The sequence below is a fragment of the Rhinoderma darwinii genome, chromosome 11, assembly GCF_050947455.1.
Source record: "Rhinoderma darwinii isolate aRhiDar2 chromosome 11, aRhiDar2.hap1, whole genome shotgun sequence".
NCBI lineage: Eukaryota > Metazoa > Chordata > Amphibia > Anura > Rhinodermatidae > Rhinoderma > Rhinoderma darwinii.
In genome coordinates this window covers 57,500,612-57,520,504 of record NC_134697.1, presented here as the reverse complement: position 1 = coordinate 57,520,504, position 19,893 = coordinate 57,500,612, and the positions used below count along the sequence as shown (strand labels likewise).

Sequence of the window (19,893 nt, the reverse complement as noted above, 5' to 3'; positions counted from 1 at the left end):
GTTTGGCGGAAAATTGGTTGCTTTTGACTGTCCCAAAGCAGCTGTACAACATACACAAGACCCCGCATCTCGCCAAGTGTACATCAGTCAGGTGACCACAGAAAAGGAGTTCTTGATGCGGTCTAGTGAGCTGCAAACCGCGCTGCTGACTGGCAATCTTCTGTGTTTTTGCCAAAGTAAAGTTCACAATTCTTCAAATGCTTTTGACAAGAATATCTGGAACTTCCTCAAGGTATTGTACATCTATCAATGCTTTGTCACTATGACCGGGATCTTTAAATTAGACCATCAATGTGATATCCTAACAGAGGGAGTTTTTTGTTGTATCCACTAAACAGCCCCTCTGGTTTGGAGGAGTCACTTAAACACTTTCATCCCTTTGGCAGCACTGGAAAGGGTCATGTGACATACACTCCACGAATCATATCCTTTTCCGAGCTTGTGAGAGGGATCGTAACTCCATGGAGGCAGGAAGTTCTTTCTTTTAAACTCCATGTTGAGCTCTTTGAGGATCTGTGTATTGAATGTACTGGTTTTACTCTATTGGGGTAGGATCCGGATGAGAACTCTATAGTGACCGGTTATTTTAAATGATGAAAGTACATAGTGATCATGGGGGAAATGGTAATTGCATTTCTTGGCGTATCTAGGTACTATTTGTCATTCGAGGCTTGAAGTCTAAAGTTCACTACCTTAAGTTTATGAGCAATACATATCTTTGATTTATACAAATGCATGCAGATTCTTTACAAGACACCGCTCTGTTAACTGTACTGTGATTGTAACGAACCATGCACCGGACGTTGCCCCGTTACCCAGTATTTATGGGCTGTGGTCAGTGGAGTTTTTATTCTTTCTTTTTTCTGTTTATTTTCTTGTTTTGAAATTCAGTTTTATCTGTATGACTTATCCTGGTTTCTTATTACATTTCAGGTTAACTTTGAACAGGATGCAAGGGAAAAATTCCTAAAATTGCTTGGATACAACAAGGAAGAGCTGGATAAGAAGGTCTGGTTTATTATGTCAGACAGATAAGTGTGTGTGTTGAAGTCAATGGGGAAAACCTGCAACAAATAAGCAGCGATTACACGAATACAATTGACCAGCTGCGGATTAATAAACGCATCGGTCAATTTCTGAGTGTTTTTTCGCTCATGATTTACTCAGCGCGTGGATGAGATTTGTTCAAATCTCATCCACTCCGCTGCTACTGTATTATGCTGCTGATTTTCCACAACAAAATCTGTTGCTGAAAAACCGCAGTATTTATGTTACGTGTGAACTTACCTGGAGTCTTACTGCCTGGATTGTTTGCTGGCACCATTGCAATTTCTTGTTGCAGCTAAAAGCTGACCGTGCCTTATCGATGGTTGTCTTCTGGCTGCATTCTCCGTGTTGTCCAATAATCCACTAGATCTTGAGAATATGATTATTATGTTTCAGCAGTTACACATTGGGTTCTCCTGTGTATTGCTCAGTAATGGGTATAATATTTGTAGCCTTAGGTGTTGTAGTGTTATCAGTTTTTATTTATTTCAGTGCTGAGCACTTTAGAGCTGAATCTCTTCAATGTGAAATGTCAACGATCTTCTAAATATTTATAAAGCTACCTGCGCCTATGGACCGTGAACATAACACCAATGTACCTACATAAAAAACAGTATATGTATGTGGGGGCTGCTAATAGAGGGAGGCGACCCGTCCGCCAAGCCCAATAACTTGAACAGTACAAAGATAAAAACACTATTGCACACATATATACCGCTCAATAATAGTAATATTAAAGGAAAAGCAAATATAATAAACTGGGAATGATCTCCGTATCCGATCAAATATTAAAACCAATTCTCCTATCGTGCAGACAACTAAGTTTGAGTTAGAGTGGATATAAAAAGTCTACACACCCCTGTTAAAACGCTAGAACTTTTTCCACCTTTAATGTGACCCATAATCTGTACAATTCCATTGAAAAACAAATTTAGAGGGGAAAAATAACAAAACTACAATAATGCGGTTGCATAAGTGGGAACACCCTCTTATAATTGGGGATGTGGTTGTGTTCAGAACTTTTTGGCCATAATTCCAAAAGATAAGTTTTGCGCAAAGACAACATTGCACATCACCAAAAGAACACCATACCCACAGTGAAGCACGGCGGGGGCAGCATTCTGGAGCACGGCGGGGGCAGCATTCTGGAGCACGGCGGGGGCAGCATTCTGGAGCACGGCGGGGGCAGCATTCTGGAGGAGCACGGCGGGGGCAGCATTCTGGAGGAGCACGGCGGGGGCAGCATTCTGGAGGAGCACGGCGGGGGCAGCATTCTGGAGGAGCACGGCGGGGGCAGCATTCTGGAGGAGCACGGCGGGGGCAGCATTCTGGAGGAGCACGGCGGGGGCAGCATTCTGGAGGAGCACGGCGGGGGCAGCATTCTGGAGGAGCACGGCGGGGGCAGCATTCTGGAGGAGCACGGCGGAGGCAGCATTATGCTTTGGGCTATTTTTCTGCAGCTGGAACTGGGGCTTTAGTCAAGGTGAAGGGTATTATGAACCGTTCCAAATATCCGCCAATATTGGCACAAAACCTGTAGGGCTCTGCTAAAAAGCTGAAGATGAATTTCACCTCCAAATCAACAAAAGAATGGCTATCCAGAAGAAGAAAGTATTCGTTTAAGGGTGTGCACATTTTTGCAACCAAATTATTTCTGTTCTTTATTTTTATTTTTCCACCCTAAAGAATTTCATTTTGTTATTCAATACAATTGTACAGATTATAGGTGACATTAAAGGTGCAAAAAGTTCTGAAATGATTCATCTTGGACTGACTTTGTAACCTGACAAAAACTTGGCATTTTAACAGGGGTGTGTATACTCTTTATATCCACTGTATGTATACATCACACCGTGGATGGTAAAATTCATAAAAAAGAAACCACTCAAATGGCAATGGGGTTCAATAGTAGACTGAACCAGACTGACCTTCTGTCCGCTTGTGAGTCTCAATAACTAGAATCCTTTCCTATCTGTTTGTGTTCAGAGCAGGTAATCCTGAATGGAGAATTCTCTCCACTCCAAATGATAACACCGTGTCATCACATGGAGTGGACCACGGAAAACTATTTGCACTAGACTTCAGCCCTGATGAAGGAAACCGTTGTGTTTTCCGAAATGCGTCGGATGCTGGATACTATGTCCTATCTTGGACACCGTAATCTTATTTTGAGACGTCACAAAGCATAGCCCCACTTTTGGCTAATATGGTGCAAATATTTTTTCGTGGTCTATTCAATATGATGACACTGGATTTTTCTGATTTCTTTAGTAAAATCTCACACAAGCGCTGTGTTCACTGTCCTTGAAGAAACCAGCGACGTTGGCGCATGCTAGAGCCATTAGTCAAGCCAAGGGGACAGTATTGGGCTAGGTTTAGCCTGGAGGGCACTTGCAGGGCTTAGGACTCGGCGTGCCATCTGTGGCACACTTCCTGTAGGTTGCTGACCCCGGTGTACCGTCAGCCATGTGGATAGGAGGACTAGTGGTTCAGAATTACTTTGAGACCTTCAAGGACAGAATTATACATGGTAGATTAGGAAATCCATGAATTACCGGTAGTTTGCACACTACAACTATTGAAAGACCTTTTATTTAGATTTTTGGGGCAGTGAAAGCTTTCAGATGGGCTGCTGGTTGTAAGGCTGCTTATCCAGCAACATATATCCTTAATTCTGGACGGCTTGAACTTCCGAGGATATACATTTCACTGTGCAGAGGGACTCCAGAGGATAAATTCCTTAGCCTGTACTGACTGTTTGGTCCGTTGCTAATCTATGAAGAAGTGATGTAAACATAATACAACCTAACGCAGTACTGCAGCAATTCGTCCGCACAGCACTTTCCTTGCAATGCTATCCAGCCCTGCTGAATTTAGATGCAGCTGACATGTACAGATTTACCCGATGTGGATTCCACTGATCTTTAAACGTTCCTCTGTCTGCCTGCTCTAGTAGTTGATCTAAATAATAAAACTCTGCAAAAGTCACTTTCAGTATGTGGATTTACATTATGGGTCTATAAACATGAGTGCACAAATACATCCAGTAGTCATATGAGATGGCCAAGGGTGGAGAATGTCAAAACAAGCCGCAATTTATGGCATTTTTTTTTTAGTTTTCTTATCCGTGCGTTTTGAGGGCAGTCATCTATTTTATTTTATTTATTTTTTTAATTTATTTATTTATTTTCTTTATCGGTCAAAGAGCTTGTTTTTTATTTTTTTTTTGCGGAATGAGTTTTTTATTTTTTGGAGTAATTGACGTTCTGCGGAACTAAAATTACGCACCGCAGGTGAATTTCTGGACTGCATTTTTCCGCAGCGTGTGGATGAGATTTGTTGTAACAGCCACTTTGCTGCTACTGTATTCTGCTGCCCTAAGGGCTTGTCCACATGTAACTGAATTGCTGCATATTTTTCATCCAGAATTGTAGACGGAAAATATGCAGCATAATACATTCGCAGCCACGTGGTTGAGAGTTAACAAATGTCATTCACGCGTTGCAGAAAATTTCAGTCCAGAAATTCACCTGCAGTTCGTAATTTTAGTTACGCAGCATGTCCGTTATTGCTATGGAAAGTGGGCTGATTTCCTGCGTTTTTCTCATGTACTGTATAATTTGCTGCGGAAACACTGCAGAATTTCTTACAAGGGGTGGAAATCACATCACAGGAAGAAGAAGAAATATCACCATCACACAGCCATGAAAAAACGCACCAAAAATCACAGCGTATTGTCTGCTAGTTGATGCGGAAATGCTGCGGAAATTTTCTGCAGCAAATCCGTTACGTGTAGACAAACCCCTATAAAAGTATCGGCAAATTAAATGAGATTTCAAGTAATCTCATATTCATGTGCCAGAATTTTTCCGCACATAAATTGACCTGCGGGCGTACCATGCGTCAATTTATCTTGCGTTTCCGCTTGCGAATTTTATCTGCCAAGTTTATAAAAAAATTAAAAAAAGATCAAAATCGGCAGCATAAAACCACCTGTTTCTGCAACAAAATATAAAAACTTCTTAAAAAAAACGCACTATTCAGTACGGATTTTACCCGCGGGTTTGATTAGAATTTTCTTCACCAAATTCTGCAACTTGTGCATGTAGCCTTAAGGGTATGTTCACATGGCCTATTTTTAGCCATTTTTCGGGCTGTAAACGCCCCAGAAAATGGCTATTATACAGGGGCTGAACGCCTCCAAACATCTGCTCATTGATTTCAATGGGAAAAATGGAGTTTCTTTCCCACTGGGCGTCTTTTTATGCGCCGTTTGTAAAAAAAAAAAAAAAAAGAAGTGCATGTCACTTCTTGAGACGTTTTTCATTGTCTCAATAAAAAAAACGCTCCATAAACGGCCCTAAAATATACATAAAAAAACGGCTGAAAATCAGAGGCTGGTTTCCCTTGAAAACAGCTCCGTATTTTAAAGCCGTTTTTGGTTGAGCGTGTGAACATACCCTAATAATTGTGAAATCGGCATCTCTGCCACTATCTTATGCTGCCCTCATCAAATAGGTGGTGACTGATGCTCTTTAAAACCCTTTAGAGACGTTTTTCATTGTTACGGTTTAGTTTTTCACTCCCCGCATTCCAAGAGCCATAACGGTTTTTATTTTTCAGTCAATAGAGCGGTGTGAAGGTTTATTTTCTGTGGGAGGAGCTGTAGTTTCTATTGGCGTTTGAATTACCATATAATGTACTGGGAAACGTAAAAAAAAAAATCTTTTGTGGGGTGGAATATGAAAGTTCAATTCCTCCATTGTTTTTTGGGTTTTGTTTTTACGGCTTTCACCGTGTGGTAAAAATGACAACTTTAATTCTGCGCCTCGATACGATTACGGTGGTACCAAATTTAGGCTCTGTTCACATCTGCGTTGGGGTCCTGTTCTGACGTCACAACGGTACCCTGAACAGACACAAACTGACATGAACGGAAACAGAAGTTTCCATTTCCATCACCATTGATTTCAATGGTGACGGATCCGATGCACCATGGTTTCCGTTTGTCTCTGTTGTGCACCGGATCCATCGTTTTGCCAGAAGCAACAGAGTAGTCGACTACGGAACGTCAGAACGGGACCCCAACGCAGATGTGAACAGAGCCTTATATGGGTTTTTTATATTTTACTACTTTTACAAATAAACAATTTGTTTAAAAAAAAAAAGTGTTCGGTTTCACCACATTCTGAGAGCAATAACTTTTATTTTTTATTTTTCAGTCAATTGAGCGTTGTGAGGGCTTATTTTTTTGCGGGACGAGCTGTAGTTTTCATTGGAACCATTTCTTAGTGCGTACAATTTTTTTTTTTTTGATCACTTATTACATTATTATTTATTTATTTTTTTAAGGTGACCAAAACGATGATTCTGGTATTTATTTATTTGAAAAAAAAATGTTTACACCGTTCACTGTGCGTGTTAAGCAATGTTATATTATAATAGTTCAAACTTTTCCGGACGTGGCGATACCAATTTTGTTTATTTTTTACATGGTGCTTGGGGAAAAATAGGAGAAGGGTTTTGTTTTTTTAACTTTTAATATTTTATTTTTTGTTTTTTACACTCTCTTAAAATAAAAATGGATATAACGTTTTACGCATTTTATTCGTCCCCCTTAGTGGACTTGAACCAGTGATCGTTGAATGTATTGAATTATATTGGTCATTTTTACAGGCTTCTGCTAAGCCTTGCCGCAGACAGAAGGCAGACCTGGGGACGTTCATTAGGCCCCTGGGCTGCCATGACTACCATCGGTGTCCCCCCAATTGCGTCCTAACAGTTTAAATGCCGTGGTTTCTATTGACCACAGCATTTAACTAGTTAACTGGCCAGCAACACTGTGATCGCAATTCCTGGCCGTTAGAGCAGCGTGTCAGCTGTGATACTCCGCTAAAACCGGACACCAAACATCACCCCCCCTGCACCACGTCATGGGTTGGGAAGGTGTTTTAATACCTTGGTTGTATATTCCGACTATTGTTTTCAATCTGGAAGCCGATACTTGCCAGGCCTCACAGCAGTGCAGGAACATGACGAATACTATGAAATGTTTAAAGGACCGTGAATAGAGGAGATTTCCATTTGTCTACTGCGATTGTGACTTGGTTAAATATCCTTTAAAGGTATCCAATAACCTTTCATTCGGTCCACGTTTTTTCGTGACTCCCAAAGCATTTCCGGAACACGTATTTTTAGTATCTTGGTCCATACTTTGACACCATATTTTACATTTATTGAGTTTGTTTTTTGGTCTATGGCCATTTTTGGATAAAATATTGACCTCTATTGTGGTATCCAAATGGGGCTCTTTTGTAGTGGCATGAAATGCTACTTCTTTATTTCAGATCTCTGTTGCTCTGGGGGATAATTGGCAAAATAAAAGTAGCCCATCAGACGGAGAGGAGCTTGTACAGAGTATCCAGTCCGTGTCTAGCCAGGTAATGTGCGTGTGCGTGTGTGTGTGACTAAGGCCTCATGCACACGACCGTAGTAATTTTTACTGTTCGCAAATACAGATCCGACGGATACACATCTGTAGCCGTCCGCAATTGAGTGAACACCCATAGACTTCTATAGGCGAGTCCATGCCGCTATTGCGTACAAGAATAGGACACGTTCTATATTTTGCGGATCATTTCTATGGCCTGGACACACATCTGTAAATATACGGAAAGGTGTCCGTGGCCAATAAAAATGAATGGGTCCACAATTTCATTCGTAAATACGGATGAAAATTAGTCGTGTGCATGAGGCCATCGGATTGATTAACATGAAATGTTTATGTATAAAGGGGTTCTTCAAATTAGCCTAGTTTGGTCTCGCGCACTTCTTTCTTTTTTTTTTCCCCATGATCATATTGTCTGATATCTTGTTTCTTTAGGCTTCAAGTAGCTTTACTGGGCAAACTGTGTCGTCGTCCTCCTCCTCCATGGAGTTTTTTAATCTCCCTCCTCAGGAGACCGCCAAGTTTGACATTTCTGTAACATCCGGTATGTCCAAATGTAAAGTCTATGAGTTCTGCTCCAGTGTTATTGCAGATAGAGGTTTACCCCTTTTAAGGGTTGTTTGAGGTTATAAAAAAGGTCTGTTTTTTTGGTTTTTTTTTCGCAGAAACCGCACCACTCTTGTCCATTGCCGTTGTCTGGTAATGCAGTTTAGGAGTGGTGTTTTTATGGAGAAAAAAATAAGAAAAGCTTAACCCTCTTCTAATATCAGAAATGGTTTAGACTAATTTCAGGCTTAAGGCCCTGTTCGCACAGAAGAATTTTGCAGGCAGATTCTGCCGGAAAATTCCATCTACATTAATTTCAATCGGAGTTGGGCGCTTCTTTTTCCTGCTAGCTGATTATTTCACCTAACGGGAAAAAAGTGTCCTGCTCGAACTTCGGATGGATTCCGCCCAAGCCTCGGCAAGAATAGTTCTGCGGCGGGGCCTGCCATTCAAAATCTGCCGTCTGAACTAGACCTTAGGGTTTCACCAACTCTTCAATTCTGCCGGTCGGATTTATTTAATTTTTCGGTCCGCATAGCTGTATCCTACTTTAAAGGTTGGGTAACTTTATAAATTCAATGTTTTATCTTGGACTGATTTTTTAATTATCTGATGTTTTATTCTTTCAGAATGGTGCCGGCATGTAGTCGCATATTTTAAATACGCTGCCCTAGCTAAGTTGGCCTATTAGGAGTACGTCAGCAGAGCTATTATGCTGAACAGCACAGAAAAACATTGCGCCTTTTGTCTAATGGCTCAATAAAAAGAATACAGCAAATTCCTGATTTCCATTCTGTATTCATGAGTAGTCATGACTCCGCCTCCTCCTGCTCTTCTCTCTCCTGAGTGACGGCAGCCACTCTAAGGGCTGATTCAGACGAACGTTGCGTTTTTGCGCGCGCAAAAACCACTTGACAGCTGCGTGTGTCATCCGTGTATGATGCGCGGCTGCGTGATTTTCGCGCAGCCACCATCATAGAGATGAGTCTAGTCGACGTCAGTCACTGTCCAGGGTGCTGAAAGAGTTAACTGATCTGCAGTAACTCTTTCAGCACCCTCGACAGTGAATGCCGATCACAATAACAGAAACCTGTTAAAAAAAAAAAAAGAAAAAGTTTGTACTTACCGAGAACTTACCGAGAACTTCCCTCCCGGCCGTTGCCTTGGTGACGCGTCCTTGGTGACGCACCTCTCTTGACATCTGGCCCCACCTCCCTGGATGACGCGGCAGTCCATGTGACCGCTGCAGCCTGTGCTTGGCCTGTGATTGGCTAGAGCTGTCACTTGGACTGAATTGTCATCCTGGGAGGTCAGACTGGAGGAAGATGCCGGGAGTTATCGGTAAGTCAGAACTTTTTTTTTTTTTTACACGTTCATGTATATTGGGATCGGAAGTCACTGTCCAGGGTGCTGAAACAGTTTAACTCTTTCAGCACCCTGGACAGTGACTATCTCCTGACGTCGCGTACCGGAAATTTTTTTGCCGGGTTCGGCCAAAACGAGTTCGGCCGAACCCGGTGAAGTTCGGTTGTCCGGGTTCGCTCATCTCAAAGACACTCCGTTTGGTTGTTTGGAAACAGAAAAGCACGTGGTGCTTTTCTGTTTACATTCATCCTTTTGACAGCTGGTGCGCGAAACAGTCGGTTCGCACGGAAGTGCTTCCGTGCGACCTGCGTGGTTTTCACGCACCCAATGACTTCAATGGGTGCGTGATGCGCGAAATACGCGAAGATATTGAGCATGTCGCGCTTTTTGCGCAGCGGACAAACGCTGCGCAAAAAGCACGGACTGTCTGTACTGCCCCATAGACTTGTATTGGTCTGTGCGTGGCGCGTGAAAACCACGCTGCCGCACGGACCCAATACACGTTCGTGTGAATCCCCCCTAAGTGTTTATACATCTTGCACCATAATGTTGCATATTTATTTTGTTTATTTTTTTTTTAAATGATAAACTACATTATTTATGTGTTACTCTTGCAGACACGGACGGCCTGATAAGCCAGGCACTGTTGATTGGAAACTTTGAGGCAGCTGTGGACTTGTGCTTGAAGGATGGTCGTTTTGCTGATGCCATTATACTGGCTAATGCAGGAGGGGAAGACTTGCTGAGGGAGACACAACAATGGTACTTTGCTCGCCAGAAAAATAAAATAACTACAGTAAGTCGACAATATCACCTTAATTCAGTAGATACCATTTCTATAGTGAATTATTAAAGAGGACTGGTCACCACTCCTGACATGTCTGTTTAAGTAAATAATTCTATTCTCCATAAAATAACAATTCTGGAGCATCTTTTCTTAGAACTCTGTGTTTTACCATTCCTCTATTATTCCTCCTAGAAATGTATGAATAAATAAACAACTGAGTGTTAACAGTTGGGGGTGTGTCCCTACACAGACTGACACTGTCCAATCAGTGCTCATAGTGTAGCGTGCGAACGTGAGACCAGAGAATGGATGGGAAAGTTGTAGACCCACAAAACGTTATATATTTGGATGGGTATTACCCCCGTACAATTTATATATAATATATGTCGGAGTAACTCACACTAGGTGTACACCACCGATTGTCAATGTATGATTGAAGGAACAGGGGGAGTAGGAAAAGTAGTGTGTTTCATAGATATAAAAAAGAAAAAATACTTTATTATTAAATTGTTATTAAAAACAATGTTGGATGTAATTTACGTTGCGCCAAAGTCCCCTAGATTGGCACAATATGACAAATTATGTCTAAATTAAATTGCTCCAATTCTATAGTAGTATATTGATTTATATAGACGACTGACCTCTCAGTGTTGGTGAGAAAACAGTCAATTGCAAGCAAAAAATTATTAATAAGGTTCCTCCAACGGGCTGTAGATAAAGCCCAGCGATGGGGAAACCCCTACATCAATCTTGCTGCAATGGGTTCCATGTACATGCATATAACTGCATAGATTGCATGCACAAATATCCTGTGTGAGCAGACACGACACAGCAGAGTCGAAACTGCTGCGTGCCAGCAACTACACAGGAGTAGGAAAGGAACAAGCCACAACAAGTGACAGCACTGTTGAATTGCCTAGATAGTGACCTGTGAATGATGTATCAGCAAATACTCTGCCCTGTCAGGCAGTCGATGACTTGCGAATCACAGCTTGTGTGTTATCATGTATGTGTATCTCGGCATAGCAGAGTTGAAACTGCTATGCTGTGACAGCTCTGCAAGGGGGAGTAACAGATCGGCCGGGCGGCCACACAGGCAGTGTGCCTGAACAACGAGCTCCAGTGCCTTGCAGGGGTGAGTACTCTGCCTGTCAGGCAGTTAGTATACTGAAGCACAGTTTCTTTATTATGTAAGTTGAGCTGCCAGGTCATTCACACACACGTGGTGAGGGCTGGGGGAAGGAGAGCCGCTATCAGCTGTCTGTGTACAGACTTTACTCAGACACAGCTCGGCTCCGTTCCCCTGTGCGGAGCAAACTAAGTCAGTTGCCCAGCGTGCAGCCTCGGCAGGCCATTGTCCCTAACTAAAGCAGATATTCTGCAGGGTAGATGGTGAATAGAACTGCTAGTAGGCAGTACGGAGCAATATTAAGCATCCAACATTGACAGTGGTATTTAAAAGAACACCCGACGCGCGTTTCGCCGGTACTTCCGGCTTCTTCCAGGGGTGGTGACCGCCGGAATCAGAGGCCAGATATGCAAAAAAAATTCCTGATTGACAGGAATGGTGACCAATCCAAACAGTTTAGGAGTGGAGACAAAGTAACAGTGCAACATGATACTTCCGTTTAGTTCCAGGATTGTATCCATGCTAGAATAACATTGCCCAAGCTCAAACCTATCTAGTTGTAACAAGAAGCTAAGTTAGAAGTTAGATCCAGACACTATAATATATAATTAGAGTACACACAGTGTTATACTGCAGGATCGATAGTTTGAATGTGAATGTAATAACGATGTGACAGAAAAGGTGGAAGGGAGAAAAGGGGAAAGGGAAATGCATGACAAAAATCATCACCATAAGCCATCCCTGGATAATGCCAGAACATATTGCATAAATATAGTCCATTAGTCATTTTATTGATGACAAAAAAAATACTAAAAAGATCAATCTCAATCACTCATAACCATGGGTGAGACGAGAAAATGAATGAGTTTCAAAAAGAGACTACTGTCAATGGGTATAACCATATCGGGTAAGGATAAACTCATAGATCCATAGTACTGAACTATGTTGATATTTCGGTATGTATCCCAAGGTATCCCATCGCTGGGCTTTATCTACAGCCCGTTGGAGGAACCTTATTAATAATTTTTTGCTTGCAATTGACTGTTTTCTCACCAACACTGAGAGGTCAGTCGTCTATATAAATCAATATACTACTATAGAATTGGAGCAATTTAATTTAGACATAATTTGTCATATTGTGCCAATCTAGGGGACTTTGGCGCAACGTAAATTACATCCAACATTGTTTTTAATAACAATTTAATAATAAAGTATTTTTTATATCTATGAAACACACTACTTTTCCTACTCCCCCTGTTCCTTCAATCAGACCCACAAAACGGTTGCCGGCTGGGCCCTCCGCGTGGATCACGGTGGCTAATAACAGGCCTTCCCACTCTCTCAGGGCTTGCTCACAGCTAGTGATGAGGGGGTTACACAGATGATTGGCTTATCGTATTTTCCCCCGGGGGACTCCCTTGTGACAGACTCCTTCCTGCCTGATGGCGGTTGGAGTTCCCTTGGTGTTAGGTGCAATTAAAGACCAGAGGCTTGCTTTTGCAGCTGCTGCTTGACATTGTGTGCCGCTGCTTACTTATAGTTTGTAACCATTTGTCCTTTTTTATCTGCAGCTTCTCTCTTCAGTAGTCCAGCACAAGTGGAGAGATGTAGTTCTGAGCTGTAACTTGCAGAGCTGGAAAGAAGCATTAGCTCTACTCCTAACATATTCCAAACCAGAGGAATATGCTGATCTTTGTGGTAAGTATTTGTACTGCTGGAGGTTACTAAGGATTTTTTTTTCTTTCATTGCTTTACCTGCATTTAAAGAGGCTTTCCAGCAAATATATAAAATTGCCCTTTTGTTAGTAAATTCTATTTGTGTTGCTTACAGAGATATTGGTAGTTTTCTGTTTTGTTGCAGCAGCCATTTTCGCAAATGTGACAACAGGAAGTGCAGCCAGGTTGTCACTTCTAAATTGACTTGTCAGAAAGTAAATTCTGGTAGACTGGTGATCACGGCAGTGCTTACGCTATCTGCCTCCTATTTCAGGAGTGTACACTCTTTCACATGTAGATTTCGACATAGAATTTTTTGTTTTTTGTCAGTCTCTTCTATACATGTAGAGCTGTAACCACTCCGCAGAAGCCCTTTACCCATAAAGTCTATTTGGATGTTGTAGACTTGATTCAATTTTAGCAAGCCCTCAGCTGTCTTTACAACCAATCTACTATGTGCAGACCACAACTACACATCATTATGAAACGGTTATGTAAGTTTTCAGGTGCTGTTTAAGGCCTCATGCACACGACCGTAGCCGTGTGCCCGGTCCGTGGTTACAGCATGGACGGACCACAGAGTCATCCGCAATCATGGACCGTGCACACACAAGATGTGCAATGACTTCAATGAGCCCGGACTGCAATTGTGGTCCATAAGATAACGTGTCCTTTGTGGGTTTTTTTTTGCAGTGCGGGCTCTGGGCAATGCACGGACAGTAGAAACCACGTCATGCATGGCCTCATAGGATAGCATGTGTTCTATACTAGATGCAATTGCGGATAGTATCCAGCCACAAATGGACGGTCGTGGGCATGAGGCCTAAGTAGTGTTACTTGTGTTGACTTGTGGAGCCTTAGCAGTACTTTGCCTTTAGATGCTCTTGGAAACCGCTTGGAGTCAGAAGGAGAAGGAAAGTTGTCCCCTCAAGCTTGCTTGTGCTACATATCCTCGGGTAATGTGGACCGGCTGACCGAGTGCTGGGTCCAGAGCCATGAAACCTCGACGCCTCTTGCACTGCAGGTAAGAGAAGTGGTTTTAGTTAGGAGAGTTTCCGTTTGTGTATATTTAGATATACCAATGGGATCATCAGAAGAATAGGTTTTATCTTCAATAAACCCCTTTTGACATTTATTAAAAAAATACAAGGGGCTGTACAATAAATTTCTCGCTCGTATCATTGGGGGGGGACAGAAGACCGTGGGTATAGGCTACTGCCACTAGGCGGCGAAACTAAGCAATAAAAAAAAAAGTAGCTCCTACACAGGCTATAGTCTCCTACAGAAACTTAGCCAATCAGTTTTTTTTATCTTTGTGTCTGTAAAAGGCAGACCTTATCTGCATTTATTGTTTTATGTCTTTATTATTTATCCTAGCTGCAGTGTTATTAGCCTAGTCATCCCTCTGCTGGTGCCGGTAACACCTATATATGTGTTGACGTTACCGAAGAAGTGACCCTGTCAGCAACCGAAGATGTCAGAGGGTGAGTATGAGAAGTACTGCCCCCCCCCCCCTTCCGTATAAGCCTTTTCTCCTCTGCCCTTTTTTTTGGGCTTTCCACTCACGGCAGTCCGGCCACCTCATTTAATTATCCAGTGGCATACTAGGTCGAAACCATTACTTTCTCCCAGTTGGGTGCCATCTTGCCCCGACACGGTGCACGACCTTCATGGTTCAGATGTATCCCTATATAATCTCGGCTGCAGTGCTCACTGTGGCCTGCTAGGTTTCTGGCCAGGCGTGCACCTTGCGGCCCAGCCGAGTCAATACTTTAGGCCACATGATGCCTTTTTTATTTTTTTTTCCCCTGGGGGGAGCAACATTGCTGTTGGCAGGCGCACGACCTTGCTGCCCAGCCCCATCAATAATTTAGTCCACATCTTGCTAGGCCGCCCGCTCTCCTCCGGGGGTGGGGCCACTTTAGGCTGAGTTTCTTTTCTCACAGCCCTCCAACCGATTTTGACCTTGAGGTCTGGTTGTGTTAAAAATGTAGCCAGTGGCTTCGCTGCGATCTACTAAACCTCGCTTGCCGGCCGCGTGCATCAAAATTTATGTTGCATCTTCTGAGGCCTACTAGGCCATAATTTCAGTGGCCTTAGTCTACTGAAGGAAAACTTTACATGCTGGTAATAGGGGGGGATCATTGGATTGTAAACCTTGGGAATACTTTGAGTCCTCTCCCTTTTTCTCTTTTCTCTCTCTCTTTTGTGTACTTGACGGCTACTGGAGTGGTCACAGCTTGGCGACGAGACGTTCCCCATTTTTCAGTAGGCTCTCTGTAGCACAGTGGTCGAGGCTGCAAATAAAGATAGGGGAGACGAGTTCTGGACACTATACTTCCAGCTACAACCTGCTATTGCTCCTATGGCTGTCTTCTGAGACAGCCTTATTAATATAGTCCTGGAGATGCTCTAGATCAGGGGTCTCAAGCACGCGGCCCACGAGCCGCATGCGGCCCCTGGGGCTGTCATCTGCGGCCCGCGTGACAGAGCCGCTAGTACAGACTCTGCTCCGGGACTCTGGAATTCCCTGACATGGTTGTCCATATATGGACAGCGATGCCTGGGGCTACCACAGAGTCGGAGTCTGTTCATATATGGACAGCGATGTCAGGGAATTCCACAGAGTCCTGAAGCAGAGCCTATACTAGCGCTCTGCACGGGACTCCGGCTCTGTGGTAGCCCCAGATATCGCTGTCCATATGTGGACAGAGATGTCAGGGAATTCCACAGTGTTGTCAGGGTCTTCCCCATAGCAGAGTTCCGGGCAGAGTGCTAGTATAGGCTCTGCTCCGGGACCCTGTGGAATGTTCTGAAATCGCTGTCCACATATGGACAGCGATGTTGATGTCTGTGGCTTCCCCAGAGGTGGAGTCCCGGGCTGAGCGCTAGTATAGGCTCTGCTCTGGGACTCTGGGGAAGCCTCTGACATCGCTGTCCATACATCGTCAGTGATGTCAGGGGCATCTCCAGAGCAGGAGTCTCCGTGATGTCAGGAGCACAGCTGGAGTCCCAGGAAGAGCCTACTGGCGCTCTGCCCGGGACTCCAGCTTTGGGGTTGCCCCTGACATCCATGTCCATATATGGACAGTGATGTCAGGAGCAGAGCTGGAATCCCAGGCAGAGTGCTAGAAGTGGCTCTGCTCCAGGACTCCAGCTCCAGGCAAGCCCCTCACATCACTGTCCATATATGGACACTGATGTTAATGGCTTCCCCAGAGTTCCGGCACAGAACCTATACTAGTTCTCTGCTCCGGGACTCCGGCTCTGGGGTTGCCCCTGATATCCCATTCTGGTCCAGGAGGATCCCCTGACGTCACTTTGTATGGACAGTGACGTCAGGGGCTCCAACAGTAGAGGAATCCCTAGCCAAAGCATCCGCAACGCTCTGGCTGGGGATTCCACTCCTAGTTGGGGCACTGTGGCAGCATCGGTGGAGGGCACTGTGGCACTATCTAAAAAGGGGCTGCCCAATCTTGATATGTGACTGCCAACTGAGCCGCCAGTCTGCATTTAGCGACGCTTAAACTGGATTGTTGAAATAAGCACGTGGAGAAATATCTCATATCTTTTAAACCTAGCGGTATTATTATAGTAATGTAGTGTTATAGTAGATCAAATAACTAATTGATTAACAATAAATTTAGTATTTTATCAAATTTGAAAGTAATGCGGCCCGTCAACTTCCCATTTTTTCTATATGTGGCCCACTTACCCGGCCGAGTTTGAGACCCCTGCTCTAGGTCAAGGTCCCAGTACCTTCCTCTTCACACTGGTCCTGGCCGTTCCCCTTGTACAGTACTGTTGCTCTCCTAAGGTTTGTTTTCGGTCGGCTCTGTTAATGACTGCCACTTTTCTCCGAACTCCAAACATCTAAATCTCAAGTTCTCCTGGCTAAACAGCCGTTTTCGCCTGTGGTAGTCCTGCCGTTTCCTTATTTTCTTATGCAGGAAATTTCATAGCAAGGCTCCTCTGAATACAAGACAACTCTTGGCCTTTCCGGTTTTAAGCTTGGACAGCTTATCCAGCTACCAAATGCTCTCACGGATCTCTCGGTTTCCTGATTATTGACGTTTGGTCCAGCAGTAGACTAGATTGTCTTAAAGTTTACTGGTGACAGGAGCTCTCACTTGTCCCATATTGACACCGGATTTCCCTCCAACTCCACATGATAATCAGCCTTTACTCAGAACTGCTCAGTTCGTGGGCAGGGCCCTTCTTTTCAGGATTCTTGGATCAGTCTCATCTCAGGAGGTCCTCTTGTTCCCTAGTCTCTTTTTTTTGTTTGTCTTTTTTTTAATGTTTAGAAGCCTTATCCTGGCTATCCTGCACTTCTATACTTTTGTCAAGATGAGACCCTTTTTGGTGGAGTCGCTGAGGACAGTGTTCGAGATTTTCTTCTGAGGTGGATATCAGGACTTCACATCTCAATATCCGGTCCAACAGCGCTGCCTAACGATTACCTTGTCCCCACTACAAGACTCGCCATGGTAATGGCAGTTTTCCACTTCAGGGGTTGGTGTGTGGTGTGTGGTGTTGTTTGTACAGAATTCGCTTTTCGGCTGTGGCTTGACCATGTTCTCATTTCGATCCGAACTTCCCAGACGTCTGCTTCTCAGAGACGCGCCACTCTCTAGGTCTAGTTTTCCACGCAACTTTGGGCACTTCTTGTCTAACAACTGCCCGGAGATCTTGTGGTTTGTCAGAATGTGTCTTCACGAACATGCTGAAGGCCAGCTGATTTTTCCCTCCTTGTATTGCCCACAGGACTTTCTTCTGTCAGTGGAGGAGTGACTCGTTTTCCTCTTCCCTTTTCTTTGTCCAGAATTTTGTCTTTTTTTCTCCAGCTTAGTCTGGATCTGGGGTTTGACCTCCGTTTCTCTAAGGGGTTGCTTCTCATCTCCCCTTAGATCCACTTTGCTATTCCTAGGGACCTCAACCTGGTCCCTAGATCAGGGTAACCTTTGAACATCATGAGCAATTAAGCAATGCACTAATTCGAGAGCCTGAGATACTAGGTGCTGGGCAGCAACAAACTTGCCCCAATCACGGTGTATGTTGTGAAATGAAGAGGATTAAGTTGTTATAGCAACCATGTGTATACAAATGGTATTTACATTGAAAGTGGTGCTGATGTGTTCTACTCTGTCAAGGTAGATGAGTCTTTGGTGAGAGAGAGGGATCATGTAGGGTGGGAACATATCTAGTGTAGATCATCTAGATTATCTCGCCAACGAGCTGAAGAAGGGGGATCCCTGCTGAGATGCAAGGCCAAAGCTTGGTTCTAGTGCTCTCAGTGTAGGCGCCGTGAGGTCTAACCATCATACAGCTATGGGCATAGATTCTCCCGTGGAATTGCGGCCTCAAAAGCACGTTCGTGTGCATGGGGCCTTAGACTTCTACTCTGTCTCTCACGCCTTACTTAGGTCCATGCACACGAATGTGCTTTTGCGGCCGCAATTCCCTCGAAAATCCACCGGAGTATTGCGGCCCCATTAATTTCTATGGGCCCATGCACACGACCGTGGTGCACACGACCGTGGTTTCCACGGTCTGTACATGGCCCAGGAGCCTGGACCGCAGAAAGAACGGACATGTCTTATTACGGCCATGTTCTGCGGTCCAGGCTCCTAGAAATGAATGCACGTGGCAATGTGCACGGCCCGCAATTTGCGGGTGACACTCCCCGGCCGTCTGACCTGAAAATCACGGACGTGCCCATGGCTACGGTGGTGTGCATGAGGCCTTAGTACTATAAGATGCACACTTGCAGCCTAGATGTGTTTTCCCTGTGTATAGTAACTGCAGGATGATTGGGTGGTGATCCTTTGTTCCCTCCCTTGGGGACTGCTTTAAGACGTCCCACGGTCTTCTGTGTCCTACAATGATACAAGCGGGAAAAAAATATATATTTATTTTTTTATTTGCTTTCCTTTTCTTGGGAAGTTCATTGGGGGACACCACTCCCACCCAGTGTTTTGTGTTTTTTTCCTTTGGACAATGGCTTTCCTTACTGGACTGATTCCTCTTGTTTTTGGTTTCTGAGCCATCAAGAGTTTGGTTCGAAATGTACTGTTTACCTTCTGTTGGCTTCTTTTTATCTGCTCCTACTGCTTGTATACAAACTGATTGATTAGCTCAGTGTCTACAGGAGAGGTACAGCCTGTATAGAAGGAGCTAATTTATTTTATTTTTTTATTATTTCTTGGTGTCGCCTCCTAGTGGCAGCAGCCTATACCCACTGTCTTTTGTGTTCTCCAATGAACTTCGTCAGAAAAGGTTTTAACAGATAAGCAACAAAAAAATCATATCATCCATTCTGGTTATTGTGCTAGTACGATTTATTATTGTATAGGTCTCCATATGCTTTTCAGTACAATAAGTTATTTCATGTATTCTGTGACTTCTTCTTGTACTTTTAGGACCTAGTGGAGAAGGCCATGGTACTAAGGAAATCCATTGAGTTACTACGAGGGTCAGTACTGCCACCACAAGGTCCTGTGTTAGCAGAGAAGGTAGCACAGTATGCCAGTCTCCTGGCATCTCAGGGGAACCTAACTGCTGCCATGAGCTACTTACCCATTGACTCTGAGGAGGTATGTTAATATATATTCAAACTGGTAAATCGAGCATTAATGTTTTACTCTTAAAGGGGTTCTCCCATCTGGACCCCTGTCCATATGACCTATTGGAGTATATAGATATAACAAAGGGTCCCCGCTCAGAGCCCCTCCTCTATGAGCCAGAGGAGCGAGCTGCTATACAGCATCTGAATGGCAGCCACGTAATACATTTCCCATGCCGCAGCTTTTACTCATATTGCACTGTCAGAAATTGTAACTCAATAGATCACTG

At 43.8% G+C, this 19,893-nt stretch overlaps 1 protein-coding gene across 2 annotated transcripts in view; it reads left to right on the top strand.

Moving 5' to 3' along the window:
- The window catches only part of SEC31B (SEC31 homolog B, COPII component), a 64,523-nt gene that overhangs the window by 24,602 nt on the left and 20,028 nt on the right, over nt 1–19,893 (top strand). For both annotated transcript variants that reach the window (XM_075841580.1, XM_075841579.1), the window contains exons 11-18: nt 2–232; nt 934–1,008; nt 7,395–7,487; nt 7,931–8,039; nt 10,024–10,202; nt 12,894–13,020; nt 13,917–14,062; nt 19,461–19,634. In XM_075841580.1, coding sequence (XP_075697695.1) covers nt 2–232; nt 934–1,008; nt 7,395–7,487; nt 7,931–8,039; nt 10,024–10,202; nt 12,894–13,020; nt 13,917–14,062; nt 19,461–19,634 — 1,134 coding nt within the window. The remainder of the gene's footprint in view (nt 1; nt 233–933; nt 1,009–7,394; nt 7,488–7,930; nt 8,040–10,023; nt 10,203–12,893; nt 13,021–13,916; nt 14,063–19,460; nt 19,635–19,893) is intronic.